General features: G+C 43.3%; 1 protein-coding gene across 1 annotated transcript in view; it reads right to left on the minus strand.

Moving 5' to 3' along the window:
* Positions 1-7,708: 7,708 nt before the first annotated feature.
* The window catches only part of QRFPR (pyroglutamylated RFamide peptide receptor), a 132,862-nt gene continuing 123,477 nt past the window's right edge, over positions 7,709-17,093 (minus strand). Inside the window, exons 5-6 of the mRNA XM_030199621.1 lie at positions 16,303-16,400; positions 7,709-8,214 (exon numbers count right to left, since the gene is read on the minus strand). Of these exons, the coding sequence (XP_030055481.1) occupies positions 7,808-8,214; positions 16,303-16,400 (505 nt within the window). The 3' untranslated portion in view covers positions 7,709-7,807. The remainder of the gene's footprint in view (positions 8,215-16,302; positions 16,401-17,093) is intronic.

Consider the following 17,093-nt stretch of genomic DNA (forward strand, 5'->3'; position numbering starts at 1 on the left):
CTTTTCCCCAGCAGTTTTCCTCAGAACTAGGGCTGTAGTTTGGCACCGTAAGCTTTCATTTGCAACTACTTGTATATTTTCCCCGTGTTATATCCTCTCCTAACTTAGTTTAGATCATTCATTGCCACCATGGTCCTTGGCCAGTCTAATGAAACAGTAAGGCCAAATCAATGAGTCTTTCAACACTTAAATCACTCGTACAACCAATGGATTCTCAAGAGTGTAGTGTATTGGAGAACAGAAAAGGCCCCTGAAGCAGGCTTTCTCAAACCGAAACACAGTTCTGTGTCGGGTACTTTCTATTCTGCAATAAACTACACTCTTGAGAATTCATAGGTTGTACGAGTGATTTAAGTGTTGGAAAATTCATCTATTTGGCCTTACTGTTCCATTGTTCTGTATATTCTGTAAGGTTCCTCCACTTTGGTGGCTTTTCTCCCCTTGGCCAGTCCAGACATAAGGAATCCTTCTGGAGCAAAACAATCAAAGGCCTTAAGCCCAGCTACTAGAGGGTGAATTCAATATAAGTCACTAAGAGTTAAGCACCATAAAACTTGGCTAAGTTCCATGCCAAAGCTGTTATAGAATACTAGCACGAGTCCATAGTTACATGCCAAACTTTAAGTGTGACCATGTATATGGCTGGCGTAAATGGTGGTGCCCAAATGTGACAGTTGGGCACGTAAATACAACTGTTCTATAAAGTGTTCACCAGAATAGTCAGAACATCCCGACACACACATGCCCCGTAACAGTAACACTCCCTTTGCAGTTGCACATGACAGAAATTAGATGCACTGTTTATAGAATAGGGACATAAGTCTGTTACATGAGCAATGGCAAATTAATGCCAACTAGTGCTTGTTAACACCAATAATTGGTATTTATTGCCAATTTAGTGCCAATTAATCATGCTACATGCACAACTGGCCCTATTCTATAACTGTGCATCCAACTGTGTGCCTAACTTGGGGTGCCATTTATAGGATTTGAGGGTAGGTGTTGCCATTGTGTAGTGATATACGATGACTGTTACTCTTCATTCCCACCATATCAAGGACCTCTGCACAGCAGTCGCACTGAGCCACCAAACCAGCCCTCTTCTATTCCCAAGTGCAACCAAATTACAGTTATTTTTCTCAGATATCTACTTATATGTCTCTTAATATGTGCACAGATCCCTTAGCAAAATTAAATTATCACCTGTTCTCCACAAGATTAAAACTATCAATAGCATCATAACTTGAAAATACACCAGCTTTCAAAAACCATTAGTGTTAAGAGAGATTTGAAATGGCAGATATTACTAGAGTTGGAGATTGCCAATATAAACCTAGTTGTGACATAACATCTACAATTCATAAATGAACTGTGCATTTTCTATCCTGCAGTTGACAGCATATTATAAAATCTAATTGATTTGACCGAGGAGTAGATGTTATTGTGAGGGAAAATACGCTGATGCTGTCAGCTTGAGAGTCTCTGTAGATAATGAACTGAAAGCTCAAGGACCCCTCATCTCTCCTAGCTCAAGGTAAAAGCTCAAAATGATATGATGATTCCCATCTTTCTCTGTTATGCTGCTAACTTTATACTGGTTACTGTTTGGTACTAGGGTGGGAGTTCTCAACCCAGTCTTCTGGACACATCCAGCCACTTAGATTTTCAGGATATCCACAGTTAAGATGCCTGAGATAAATTTGAATGTGCTACCTTCATTGTATGGAAATCTACCTCATGCATATTTATTGTGAGTATCCTGAAAACCAAACTGGTTAGGTGTGTCCCCATAACATGTTAAGTATATATAAAGACTGTGAATGATGGCAGTGTTCCCATGGAAGTGCATGAGTAGCCTAGTGATAAGCCTTAACACCTTAAGTATCTATAAAGACTGTGGATGTTGGTAGTGCTCCCCTGGGAATTCTGAAGTAGCCTATTGGTCACAGCAACTGCCTGAAAACCAAAGAAGCCAGTGTTCAGATTCCGTTGGCATTCTTGATGATCTTGGGCAAGTCTCTTAATTTTCCATTGCCTCGTATACAAACATGAAGGGCAATTTTGTATAAGATACACCTTCAGTTATGCACATCCAGTGCATGTAACTGCAGAATAAATGCCACTTGCGTGTCCTTCTGCCCAAAGTGCTATACTGTAAGCTTGCATAATGAGCAATTGTGAAGAGGGTGATTATGTGGAAGGAGTATGGGTGGAACATGGGCATGTTAACCATCAATGCATGCAGCTTATGGAATACTACAATTTGGGTGCACTGATTGGTGCATTTAGATGCACTCGACTGCCATTGACTTGGTGTAAGTGGGCGTGCCAATGGATTCCCTGATGCTGTTAGAGAATTGGTGCTGTCCATGCTGCATCAGGGTACCAGTTTATAGAACTGTGTCCTTAGATTGTAAGCTGTCAGGGAATGTGGAAATACGTGGAGGGGCATTTTCGAATGGGGACGACCATCTCTAAGGGCGCCCATCTGTAAGGACGGCACTGCGAAGGGGCGGGAAAACCTGTATTATCGAAACAAGATGGGCATCCATCTTTCGTTTCGATAATATGGTCGGGCTGCCCAAATCTCAACATTTAGGTTGACCTTAGAGATGGTCGATCTAAATGTTGGTTGTTTAATTGTCCCTTATCACTTCAGTTTTATCATTATCTTACCACTTGCCATATCAAGAGTGTAAATCTGTTTTGGAGAAATCCTACATCAAGAAATTGGGAGAGCTTACATGTAGCATTCTGTTTTCCAGTGGGAAACTGAGAAAACTATCACCGTGAAACAAAGGAACCTTTCAAAATTGTTAAAAAGGGTGCAAGTCCTGGACAACCTGAAACCAGTGAGCTGTAACTTTTTGGGTTTTGTAAAATCTGTTTATTAGGCAGCATTGGACAAATAAAAAGAATAACAAAATGACAGTGGCTACAAACAACTATAGCTTGTACAAGCAAAAGAATGTAAACAATGCCCTCCAGTATACTCTTATCCAGAAGGAAGCAGAACAAGAAATATGAAAACACCAACTACACCCCCCCCAAACACCAACAAACAACCAATCATCTCTCATAAAACCTCCCTACCCCTATCCACACAAACCTCTGCAAACCAGCGGCGTACCTACCTTTTATGGTACCCGGAGCGGAGCACACCCCCCCGGGCAGTGTACCCCCCCAGGCAACGCACACACCCCTCCTCCAAGCAAGGGGGGTGTACAGAGCAGGTACTTGCTGTTGGCTCTGCCGGGCAACTGCCCCCCTCAGATGTCTACTTCCAATTCTGTGGCAGGGGAACAGCAGAGTCGACAGCATGCACCTGCTCCATGCACCCCTTGCTGCCAGCAAACATGGTGGTCCGCCCCCACCGCCTCACCCTAGATACACTAGAGCTGCAAACTACTACACACGAGAGTGCATAGATAAGCAATAAAGCAAAACAGTAAGCTGTGCTAAGGTGGGACATAACAACCACACTGTTGAAAAAACATCTTCCAAAGCTGGTCAGAGCTGCGGGTTTTTAAGAGTTGTAAGACACAGCTATATCACCAGCTGGTGGATATCATGAAGATCTTGACTGACCCCTTGCCAGGAAGTGACATTCCTTACAACCTTGGGAAAAACACTCTCCATTGTCTCAAGCACAAACTTAGGGCCAGATTTGCTCCTCAGTACCTCTCCACTCTCATCTCTCCCTACATTCCTCCCCGGGAACTCTGTTCACTGGGTAAATCTTTCTTATCTGCATCCTTCTCCTACACTGCTAACTCCAGACTCCGTTCCTTTTATCTTGCTGCACCATATGCCTGGAATAGACTTCCTGAGCCGGTACGTCAAGCTCCATCTCTGGCCATCTTCAAATCTAGGCTAAAAGCCCACCTTTTTGATGCTGCTTTTAACTCCTAACCCTTATTCACTTGTTCAGAACCCTTATTTTATCATCCTCACTTCAATATTCCCTCATCTCTTGTTTGTCCTGTTTGTCTGTCCTAATTAGATTGTAAGCTCTGTCGAGCAGGGACTGTCTCTTTATGTTCAAGTGTACAGCTCTGCGTACGTCTAGTAGTGCTTTAGAAATGATAAGTAGTAGGAGTAAGTAGTAGTAAAGTGCGTTATTCTGTTAGTGCACATTAATACAGGTGATGTGCATTATTAGTGAATACATCCCATTGCATAAACAGGACCTGTGGTAAATAATATGTTAATGCATGTTTAACATACAGTAACATAGTAGCACCTTTTAGTTAAATGTAGCTCTTAGACTGTAAACCCTCTGAGGACAGGACAATACCTAGGGTATTTGAATGTAACTCAAAGGAATCCTGTTTAGAAGGAATGGTTCTAATGAATCTTAGCAGAGATTGGATGACAACACCAGTAATTGGGAAGCAAAACCAGTGCTGGGCAGACTTCTAGGGTCTGTGTCCTGATCATAACTGAATAGATACGGATGGGCTGGAGTGTAAATTTTAAGGGGCTTCGACGTTAGCTTCAGAAATTTTAGTTCAAGAACAGTGCTGGGCAGACTTCTACGGTCTGTGCCCTGAAAATGGCAAGGACAAATCAAACTCAGGTATACATATAAAGTATTGCATACCATATAAAATGAGTTTATCATGTTGGGCAGACTGGATGGACCGTACAGGTCTTTATCTATCGTCATTTACTATATTACGATATGTTACCGTGAACTTCCAACGACAAATCATGAGCTAAATCCAAATTAAAGGGGGATTTAGCTCATGCTTTTTTTTTTTTTCAGTTACAGCTCAAGGTGAGTTACATTCAGGAACAGTAAGTATTCTCCAGTCCCTTCAGGGTTTAACAATCTAATCTCATACCTGAGGTAATGGAGGGTTAAAATGACTTGCTCAAGATCACAGGTTCTCAGCCTGCTGTTCTAACCATTATGCTATTCCTCCATTCACAAAAAAAATAAAATTCTGGGCTGGTTTAATTGGAGAAGAGCTAGAAACCAGAAACGGGATGATATTACCATAAGTGAGGAGTCTTTGAGCAGCAACTTATTAGCCCTTACACCAGTCATAGTCCAATCTTTGGTTACATTTTTTTATTAAGTGCTCACAAACCTCGTTATGATCCACTGGTGAGGTGCCCAAGGACAGAATATCAGAAGAACGAACAGGCAACTGCTCCAGTACAAACAGGAGTGGCCTAGTGGTTAGAGTGGTGGACTGTGGTCCTGGGGAACTGGGTTCAATTCCCACTGCAAGCACAGGCAGCTCCTTGTGACCCTGGGCAAGTTACTTAACCCTCCATTGCCCCAAGTACAAATAAGTACCTGTATATAATATATAAGCCACATTGAACCTGCTATGAGTGGGAAAGCACAGTGTACAAATGTAATAAAAATAAATATTACATTTTCTCCAGTGAGGGGTATATGGAGAAGAAAGCCTACCTAGTGTTCTCTTTAAATCACCATGGAAGGCAATGTACAATTTATTAATTAGACTTTCAGTAAAGGTTAGTCAGGAGGAGAGGTGAGAGGGGGGAAAGGATGAGCAAAGAAATTGGAAACTGGAACATTGGATAATGTGATGAATCATCTCTTGTATTACCTAGTTTAGTGGTCCTTTTACTAAAGGGCATTAAGCCCTACTGTGCATTTAGCATGTGAGAAAAAGCATACGAAAAGATTCGCTAAAACGTTTTGCAGTATTCTGCCTGTTACTGTGCGCTAAACCTCACATTGGCTATTCTTTTAAAATATTTTTGGGAGGGGCATGTCATGAGTGAAGAGTGGGCATGGAAGTGTTATCCAGCAAGCGTGTTCTGAACAGCACACATATAGGGCATGATTCTTTATATGGCGCCTAAAAAATCAGCGTGGAAAACATTTCCATTTAAGTGTATTCTATAAGCGGTGCCTAGATTTGGGTATGGCATATCGAATGCATTTAGTTGATATCCTAGTTTCTAAAGTTACGTGCCTCTATTTACACCAACAAAACCGTGGCGTAAATCCTGGCGCATAGATTTAGGTGCAGAGGGCCATATTTTATAACAGTGCACGTAAATTTTGGAACACCTATGAAACATCCATTTCTTCACCCATGACCATGCCCCTTTCGCCCGTGCATTAAAGTTTAGGTGCAGTGCGTTACCGAACATGCTTAGTGAGTTGTGCACATAAATTCTAATTATTACCAGTTAGTGCTCATTATTGCTTGTTAAGTGTTAACAATACTGATTAGTTTGTTAAGCCATTGTTATAGAATATGCTTGGATTTCAGTGCAGAACGCTAGGTGTGCTATATAGAATCCGGGGGATACTGAATAATGCTGGGTTAATGGAGGAGCCATTAGTGCCTCCTAAATAGGAAGCGGTAGGTGCTCCTGCATTAATTTTTTGCAGGTACCATGCAAAAAAAAACAACCCTTTAATATATGTCACAGTAAATCAGGGCTTTGGGAGCCTTAATACAGGAAAGTCCAGCCCAGATTTTATCACACTTTAGTAAAAGGGCCCCTTAATGAGAAAACCTTCAGGGCACCTTTGTGTTTATCAATGCTCTATTTAGGTGCTCCATAATCTTTTATTGAGGGAGGGGGGTGGAGTTTATATTGAAAAGAAAAGAAGTTCAAGTGTCAAGTGCTGTATGATGTCACAGTGAAAGGCAGTTGGACAACAGTGATTGAGCTGTGGTTTTCATCATTAAACCATGGCTGCCAAGAGACCAAGCCAGGTCTGGGGCAGGGCCAGCGCTGGACCTGTCCCCCCTCCTGGATCGCTGCCGTCCCCCCCCCCCCCCCACTGCCTGGCGCAACTAGAAATACCTTGGCTGGCGGGGATCCCAAGGCTCTGCCAGCAGAAGTCTTCGCCTCCACTCCAGCGCTGCTGTTGTTCACAGTTCTGCCGCGTGGCCTGCCCCTGAGGCTGCTTTTTATCTCAGGTCACGTATGCTCAGTTTCAAAACAGAGCATGCGTGCCTGAGGGGGAAAAGCAGCCGCTTAGAAGGCAATGCGGCAGTCGACTGTGAAGAAGATCTCTTCTGCTTGCTCTATCTGCTGCTCCTCTGGGTCCTCCCCAGCCTCCAAGGGGGGCCCGGTGCTGGAGTTTTCTCTCTCCTGCTCCTGTCAGGACGCGATCACCAGGGTCCCATCAGGAACAGCAGAGGGAGAGGGAGACTGCGGCTCCAGGCCTCCCTTGGAGGCCCGGGCCTGGGGAATTTTGCCCCCCTCTTGGTGGCCCTGCATTAAAGTGGATGATCTAAGGTCTTGCTGCATTGCCCACCCATTGCATTAGCCTGAGTTGTTAAAACCATGCATAATGCTCTGTGATGACCCCCCCCTCCCCACCACCACCAGTTTCTGGTTTCAGATACTTCTGCCTAATGACTACAGTGGCCAACACGAATCCTGCAAGACTCTTTTTTAATTTTAGAGTTTTTAAAAGTGAAAAGAACTGATCTGTCATATGAAAAAAGTTATACTGAATTTCAAAAGGCTTTTGGATAAACAGTGATTTTAAGTAAAAAAAGAATTGAACTGCACAGAACTTCAAAAGCATCCATTTCCAAGGCCAGCCAAGTCCTCGTTTTCATGCATATATTTTTTTAATCAAACATCAGCAGGAAAAACAATATGAAAGGGCATCTGGAAACTGAGAAAAATTGATGAAAAAGCAAAATGCCCATAAGCAAACCATTAAAATGGATGTATGAAAACAAAATCCAATGGCAACCCTCGAAGGTCAACCAACATTGAAGGAAAATTAATACTTTGGTGCAAAATGAATCTCTCTGTTCTGTGAAAAACAGGCTTTAAATTAGTGCTTTCATGCCGACTGTCCATTGGGAAGCCTGTCTGCATTGGTGTTCACCAGAGGGTAAATGGCTACTGTTGATGAGTGAACGGATTCCAGTTTTGCCGATGGTAATGGGTCACAGAGTTTCAACTCCAGGTTTTCTGCACTCAAGTGGCCGTGCAAACCTCTGCCTTCCTTCCTTTTTACATGATTTGAAGGTACAGATTTTGATCGCCCAGACTGCTGGCTCTCCTGTTTCTCAGGCTGCTCAGCATTCCGAAATTTACACAAGAGAATGGCTACAAAGCTCTTCTTGAAATTCTCATTCATAAAGGTATAAACCACTGGGTTGTTGAAGGAGTTGAAGAACCCAACTGCTTGGACAATGGCAAAGATCATTTTTATGGTGACGTCATCATATTCTTCTTCCAAATCATCTGAAAACGTATATTTAAACTAGAATGAGTAAACATGGACACACAGGTACAGTGAATTCAAGTTTATTATAGTTTGATATATCACCTATCAGATGGCCACCTAAGGGTTTCCAGTAACAAAAAAATATAAAGAAATAATAGAAATAGAAAAAAACCCCAAACCAGCTGCAAGTTATAACTGATAATAATTTTGTTCAAAAACAGAACAAAACAAATTAATATAAAAGTACCACAGAGCATATCAATTTAGTCCCATAATGAACCATTTCACCTAACTCATATTTATTTCAAAAATGATATCCACATTTTAATATCATCCTTTGATTTACAACTGTACCCTTCTCCAAGATTCAGCAGTATTGTCATAATGTACCATGCAGCTTTACAAATATGGAAGCTTAAGCTGGAAACCTTTCAAGAGGACAGATTTAACGTTGCACTGTAAAAGAGTCAGTACAGTTGAGTGACCAAAGCACAGACAAAATCTATACTGCCTGTTGACCCAAGTTTCAATCTTTCCTCCCATTTAGAGGACAATTTTCAAAGCCATGTACATGGCTAAATGTCAGTTTTACCCACATACCCACAGATTCTGTATATGATGCCCAAATTTGTGTGCTGATAGATTCGCATGCAAATTAATTGGCTTACGAGCCAATTAATTGCAATAAATTGATGTTAATCAATTATTGCAGTTAATTGGCATTGTTGAGAATTTGCATGCACATCTTCCTGGGCCCTATTCTATAACCCTGTGCGCCTAAATCCCCTAGGGGTCCTTTTACTAAGCTGCTAATGTGTGGGTAGCGTGCGCCAAATTGGCACTACCGCTGGGTTAGCGTGGGCACCTGGCAGTAAATATTTTTCTATTTTCTACCGCAGGGGCGTTCCCAGAGGTAATCAGCAATGTGGCCACATTAGCGTGCTACCTGATTACCACATGAGTAGTGTGTGAGCCCTTACCGCTAGGTCAAAGGGGGCGGTAAGTGTTCAGGCAGTAAATAGCCGAGCGCTACTTTTAATTTTAGTGTACGGTCATTTACCGCCCCACTAAAAATGCCCTTTTTCCCAGCCCCAGTAAAAAATGAGGGTCCAAGAAAACAGCGAGGCAAACGATCTGCAAACTCCAAGATGGAAGGACAAAAAAAGCAGATCAAAGAAAATAGTTTATTAAATGACAACCAAATACCGTCCTGAACCTTCACAATTCTAGAATTGTGAAGGTTCAGGACGGTATTTACGTCACTATCTTTTATGATTCATTCGGTTCATGCTGTTTTTTTTTACTGCATTTTGGAAGATTCATGATTTTAGACTTCCATAACTCCCCTGAAGCAGCCCTGTTGGGCGAAACACGGCCAGTGTCGGGCTGATTTGTCTATTTGGTTGTCATTCAATAAACTATTTTCTTTGATTGATCTGCTTTTTTGGCCTTCCAGTAAAAAATGACCCAGTGCGTGCCAAATTCACGTGTCCAGACTGCCACAGGCTACTTTTTACCACAGCTTAGGAAAGGGGACCCCTAGTGTGTAACTCAAAGGGGGGTGTGGCTAGGGGCAGGACAGGGGTGTTCCAAAAAATAGCATAATTCTCGAACCCAAATGCCTAGAGTTGGGTGCTGGTATTTACACCATGTTTCAGCCAGTGGCATAACTACAGGGGGCCACAGGGGTCTGGGCCCCCCAAATTGGCTCTGGGACTCCTGGTTTGGCTGGCGGAGGTCCTCAATCCCTGCCAGCTAAAGCATTTTTTCAGCGCTGGTCTCTGACTCTCTGCCACATTGCCTGCCCTGCTCTTCCCCTCACGTCACGTGCGTGCTCAGTTTCACTAAAATGTGCATGCACATAACGTGAGGATGAGCAGGGCATGCAATGCAGTGGAGACTGGCGCTGGACAAATGCTTCAGCTGGCAGGGGTTGAGGACCCCCGCCAGCCAAGGTATGTGAGGCAGCAGTAGTGGCGGCGGAGGTGGGGAGAGTGACGGGCCAAAATGTGCCCCCCCCTCCCCCCCACTTTGGGCTCTGAATCACTCCCATGTCGAGATCTGGCTATGCCACTGGTTTCAGGTGGTGTAAATACCATTGCCCAAATTTGAACACTCTTTATAGAATAGGGCTCCATGCCAATTTTTCCTGGTGCCTAAATTTGGGCGGTATTTACTGAACCTAGTCCATATTGTAAATTAACAGCTAGAAAACTGTGCTTCTCCAATCCATCTAAAATAATACCATGTATACATTTAGTTGCATTTTGGGGGAAGCAATCCTGGGGTCATGATTTGGGCAGGATTATAAAGTAGCATGTCTGGATTATATTTTTATCAATCTACATTATTTCCCATGAAAAATCTACCCACACCAAAAGCAGTTGCAGAAATCCTGGGTGCCCATACCAATTTTCAAAGGAAAATATGCACATATTTTCCTCTTGAAATCTGGTGCACAATCTACGGTCCAGTTTGAAAATTTTCCGAGTACTCCATAGCTATAAGATACATGTTTCCCAGTAACCTGTACCTGCTTCTATACTCCTAGTGGGCCCTTTACTAAGCAGCAGTAAGTCCAATTCGGGCTTACTGCTCGCTAATCTGGAACTACCGCTAGCTCATCGCAACCGCCGGTGGTAGTTCCGACTGGAGTGCATGCCATTTTCAGTGCTCTGGAGAATTATTTTTTCTGTAGTGCAGCGCTAATACGGCGGTAATCGGGCATCACTGCACTTCCAGGTTACCGCCAGGCTACTGTGAGAGTCCTTACCATCACCTAAATGGATGGTGGTAACTGCTCCTCACCGCATGGCCATGCAGTAAGGGTTATCTTACCGCAGCTACAGTCCTGCCTCGTGGCTGCGGTGCTGCATAGGTGGACCTGCACAGCTCTGCCAGCTGCAACGATAGGAGCCGCTGAGCGAGATACACCGAGGGCTGCCGAGGCGAGCGGTCAGGCGCTGTGGCTTGATCGTGATTCCAACCCTGCCTCGTGGCCACGGCGCTGCCTGGGTGATATCATTCCCCCACCCGCCTCTGCTCCCAGACGGAAGGCCTCACCGATGGACAGAGGACGAGCGCGGACTGAGGAGGAATGAACAAGGACTTCTGCCAATGGGGTAGACACCGAGGACGGTCTCCTACCGGTCGGAAGCGTGCTGTGGCTCGGTCAACAGCGGCGCTAATCGGGCAGCGGAGTTACCTCTAGGAAAACAGCACACTCCCATGCCCTCGACATCTCTGGCTGCAGCAGATGCCCCTGCGTACGTTGGAAGGCGAGTGAGCGACAAACAGCTGACCACCCACCGCGAACACACGGAATAGCGAGGCCTACAGGATCCCAAGCCGATCGCGCAGCTGTGGAATGCGAAGGCCACGCCCTTTCCAGAGGAAGACGGGGCCCTGAACTTACCCGACTGAAGTCCTTAACCCCCATTGAGGCCATCCCACCAGGAACCCCACCTCAGCCAAATGACCCAGACCACAAATTTAAGGAACCTCAGCGATACCCCAACCATCAACACAACCAAGGAGCCTTTGCACCCCAGGGCAATCCTCTGAATATCTAACTGTGAGTACCCATATAATCACGGCACATCAGCAGTCCTGAGTGAACTGACCCCAAAATGAACACTACAAACTGATCCTAACAATCTACTCCCTATCCTTGATTCACCTAACACTAACCACCTCTCTTGCTGAATACAACATCATACTATATAATCACCAAAGTATGACCAGACACAACACACCTCACCAAACTGACTACCACCTAAACAAGGGAGGCACACCTACAGACGGACAATCTCAACATAAGGGAAGGAAAGGTCACAGCAAACCCACACCAATAAAAAATCGACAACTGACAAAAATCCACATAACACTGATGATAAATGACCCTTACCAAAAAATTCAAGTGGGCTACATCAATGCCAGATCAGTAGTAAATAAAGCAGCAATAATAACAGACTGGATCATATCAGAAAATCTCGACCTGCTTTTCATCAATGAAACCTGGATCCATGACCAAAAGGGCCCTATAATCCTAGACCTTTGCCCCCCAGGGTTACAAAATCATTCATTGGACCAGAAAGGAAAAGAGAAGTATAGCAATGATCCACTGATCACACTTCGCTACTGAAACCACTGCCGAGTCCATATCACCACAACTTGAAATTGCCTCCATTAGAATCAACCAAACTACCCTGCAGGACCACCTAAACTGTGTCTTGTTTTACAGACCACCAGGCAACTGGAACGAATGCCAATCACACTTAATGGACTTCATATCAAACACCTGTGTTGCCCATTCCAACATACTAGTACTGGGAGACATCAACCTCCACCTAGAAGACCCAAACTCTACCAACGCATGTGAGTGCAAGGAATTCCTCCATCAATGGAACCTCAAATGCCCACAGACTCAGGCAACCCATATCAAAGGGCACACACTAGACCTTATCACAAACTATCCTCAGATCAGAATCTAATAATATCAGAGATCAAATGGACAAATTAAACCTATCCCTACTATGGAGAAAAAAGGGTTCACACCGTCCAAAAAATGCACAACTTACAGCACAAGAGGCCAAATAGATCTGGAAACATTCTGGCAACAGATGTACAACAATGAATGGATAGCACAAACGGACTCCACACACTATCTCTCAGACTGGGATATAAGATGTAAAAACGTACTAGATGAAATAGCACCCTTACAAACAAGAACCTCACATAGGCACAACTCGATACCATGGTACAATAAAGAACTGAAAAAACTAAAAACTCAATCCAGGAAACTCGAGCGAGCATGGAAAAAAGCAAAAGATACACAAACACTCAATGCATGGAAACAAACTCAAAGAAAATACAAATATGCAACAAGACAAGCCAAAAGGTTATACTACAAAACCAAAATAAGGCCTGACTACAAAGACACGAAAAAAACTATACCAACTCGTGAACAAACTATTAGACACCACCTTGGTCACCGCAATCAACACAGACATGCCACCTGCAGACAAACTCGCCAAATACTTCAATGAAAAAATTGTAAATCTATGGAACACGCTACCTCAAAATATCACTGGCATTGAAAACTTCATCGAATGTCTGGAACCAAACCCCGGCGAATACCCAGCAGACAGACTTTGGACAAGCTTCGCCCCCCTTACTGTCAAAACAGTCAATCAAGCGCTTAATAGGTTCTCTAAGACTCACTGTAAATTGGATTCTTGCCCTAGTTACCTATTAAAATCTGCTCCCCACCGCTTCATTGCAGACTGCACATCCCACTTAAACTACATGCTTCAACATGGGCTTTTCCCCAAGGAAAAAAGCAACATCTTACTCACCCCAATACAGAAAGATACCAAGAAAAAAACAGACGTTATCACCAACTACCACCTAGTAGCTTCAATCCCACTGGTAGTCAAACTGATGGAAAGCGTGGTTACCAAACAACTCACTGACTACACAAACAACTTCACAATACTACACGAATCACAATCAGGATTCCGTTCCAACCACAGCACCGAAACAGTACTAACTACCCTCCTAGCCAAATTCAAACAAGAAATTGCAACAGGCAAAAGCATACTTCTCCTACAATTTGACATGTCTAGCGCGTTCGACATGGTGAACCATAACATACTACTAAACATACTAGATTGCTTCAGGATCGGTGAAAGTGTACTTAACTGGATCAAGGACTTCCTAATGACCAGAACCTATCAAGTGAAATCGAAATCGACCATATCATCACCATAGAAAGCAGACTTGGGGTACCTCAAGGATCGCCACTATCACCGCTCCTTTTCAACCTAATGATGACCCCACTAACCAAGTTCCTATCCAATCAAGGCCTTAACCCTTTCATATACGCAGATGACGTCACATTGTACATCCCTTACAAAAATGATCTAATGGAAATCACCGAAGAAATCAAAATCAGCTTGAACATCATGAACTCTTGGGCGAATACATTTCAACTAAATCTCAGTACAGAAAAAACACACTGTCTCATCCTCACATCCCAATATAACACAATCAAACCCACAACATAACCACCCCAGATCACACCCTCCCTATCTCAGATAGCCTGAAAATTCTCGGAGTTACAATCGACCGAAATCTCACACTGGAGAGCCAAGTGAAAGCCACAACAAAGAAAATGTTTAACTCAATGTGGAAGCTCAAATGAGAGAAACCTTTCTTCCCGAGGGAAATATTTTGCAACTTAGTACAATCCATGGTACTAAGCCATCTAGATTACTGCAATGGAATCTACGCGGGATATAAAGAACAAATCATAAAGAAACTCCAAACTGCTCAAAACACAGCAGCCAGGCTTATATTCGGAAAAACAAGATTCGAAAGCACCAAACCTTTATGAGAAAAACTACACTGGCTCCCAATCAAAGAACGTATCGCGTTCAAAATCTGCACCCTTGTTCACAAGATCATCTACGGCAATGATACATGATAGACCTCATAGACCTACCAACCAGAAAACCAACAAAATCAACACGAACACACCTAAATCTCCACTACCCAAGCTGCAAAGGGCTTAAATACAAATCAACCTATGCATCCAGCTTCTCTTATATAAGCACACAACTATGGAACGCGCTTCCGATCGCTGTGAAAACAACATACGACCACCTAATCTTCCGGAAACTCCTAAAGACTTACCTGTTCAAAAAGGCATACTCAAACAACTCAACCTAAATGCCTAACCCCACAACACAACAATATAAATGTTCATATTGGACATAACTTACTTTTCCCCTTGACCCCCAATATGCCTATCAATTCTGATCATTAGTCTGTCATAACCTCACTTCATATTTGTTCATGCCGGTATTGGCGACTGCCACTACTGCACTATGTAAGCCACATTGAGCCGGCAAATAGGTGGGAAAATGTGGGATACAAATGCAACAAATAAATAAATGAATAAATTTCTTTGGGTAGGCATTTTACCCGCTGCAGTAGAGAGGTGTGGTAGCCGTGTTAGTCCACTCTTAAAGGTTATCAATAGAAATCAAACAAAATAAAACATGGAAAAGAAAATAAGATGATACCTTTTTTATTGGACATAACTTAATACATTTCTTGATTAGCTTTCGAAGGTTGCCCTTCTTCGTCAGATCGGAAATAAGCAAATGTGGTAGCAGATAGTATATATAAGAGAAACATCAAAGCATTACTTTGACAGTCTGACAGAGTGGGACAGTGGGGGTATGCACTGGTCTCCAGCAATACGTCAGGAGTCAAGACTCACAGGAACAGATCAGCGAATGTGCCGGAGACCGGCGCTGAAGAGGACTTTGGCTGACGGGGGTTGGGAACCCCCGCCAGCAAAGGTACCTGGCAGTGGGGGGGGGGGGGGCGGGGGTCGAAAGTGGCAAGGGGGGGTCAGCGGTGGGGGGGGGGGGGTCAAAAGGAGAGGGGGCCAGGGCTAAATCTGTGGGGGCCCATGCCCCTGTGGCCCCACCTAGCTATGCCCCTGGTCTGACCTGCTCATAAACTCCTCTGATGAATAATGTAACTGTAGTGCACTTTAGCATAAAAGTACTTATACATGAAAACAAGGGGAGAAAGTGAACAACAAACTAGTGCTATTCAGTATTACACTTTAAAAAATAACTTATATATCTTATAGGGCTATGTTGGACCTTCCTCCTGTTTTGAGTCAACTGGTGCTTGTTTAATGGAAGTTATTGTGTCTCTGGGAAGATGGACATACATTCGGATTGAATTACTATTGTAATGCTTTTGCACCCTGTGTTGAAAAACACTAAACATAGCAACTTCTGGTATGCACATAGAACAAGAGCTGCATTTTGATGTGAGAACAGTATAAAACTTCTTCAAAAAGTTTTATGTAATGCTTCTTTGTGGTCAATTACTATTGTAGGTACAATCCATAACAGAAGTATTCAAGTTAAGAGGGGCTATATAAAAAGATCTCCAGCTTAAAATGAAACATAAGTACATACCAGGAACTGGGCCTGCCAGCACAATATTACTAAATGCTGGCCAATCAGGCCGGTCCTAGGTGATATGCTGCTTTATGACTGTAACTTAAATCCACTTACTGTTTTCAAACAAAATGTGGACGACATGGAAGGGTGCCCAGCAGGCGGTGAAGAAGGTCACCACAATTACCATCATCATAACAGCCCGTTTCTTCTTCCTACAGATGTTATGGAAAGAAAAATGAGACAATGGCATCCTTTTACCAAGTTTCCATGGACTTGCCAGAATGTAAACCAAATCAATCATTTCAGTGAGTCAGAGTTGTAATGTTTGCATTGAGGTAATGAGATAAGTGTCTACTTTGTTCAGAAAATGTCTAAACAGTTACCCCCTTATTCTATAAGAGGACACTTACATTTATAGAAAACAAGCATTTATGTATGTAAATGCTATCAGGTAGAAATATGGGGGACCTTTTACAGAGCGGCGGTAAACCCAACTTGGGTTTACTGAATGCTAATCTGGAACTACCGCTGGCCGAATGTGGGCATCGGCAGCAATTTCAGCCATGGCACAGACTATTCTCCTTCTACAGCTAGATTACTGCAATTCATTATATTGTAGTATTTCAACCAGAAAAAGTTACAGTTGTTGTAGTATAGATTAATATTTAGCAAATGCAAATTTGACAGTACTGATCCGCTTCTGATGGATCTTCATTGGTTATCTGTTAAATATATTGAAGCTGATATTTAAAGTGATTTAAGTGGGCAGGAGAGACTCCTGCCTCTTAATTAGCTTCCCACCACCTAACCGGGGATATTCAGCAGCATTTAACCAGACAGTGCTGCTGAATATCCCCTGAGATCGCCCAAACAAAAGTGGGCATGTCAGGGGTGGCGCTGGGGTG

The sequence above is a fragment of the Microcaecilia unicolor genome, chromosome 4 (genome assembly GCF_901765095.1).
Source record: "Microcaecilia unicolor chromosome 4, aMicUni1.1, whole genome shotgun sequence".
NCBI lineage: Eukaryota > Metazoa > Chordata > Amphibia > Gymnophiona > Siphonopidae > Microcaecilia > Microcaecilia unicolor.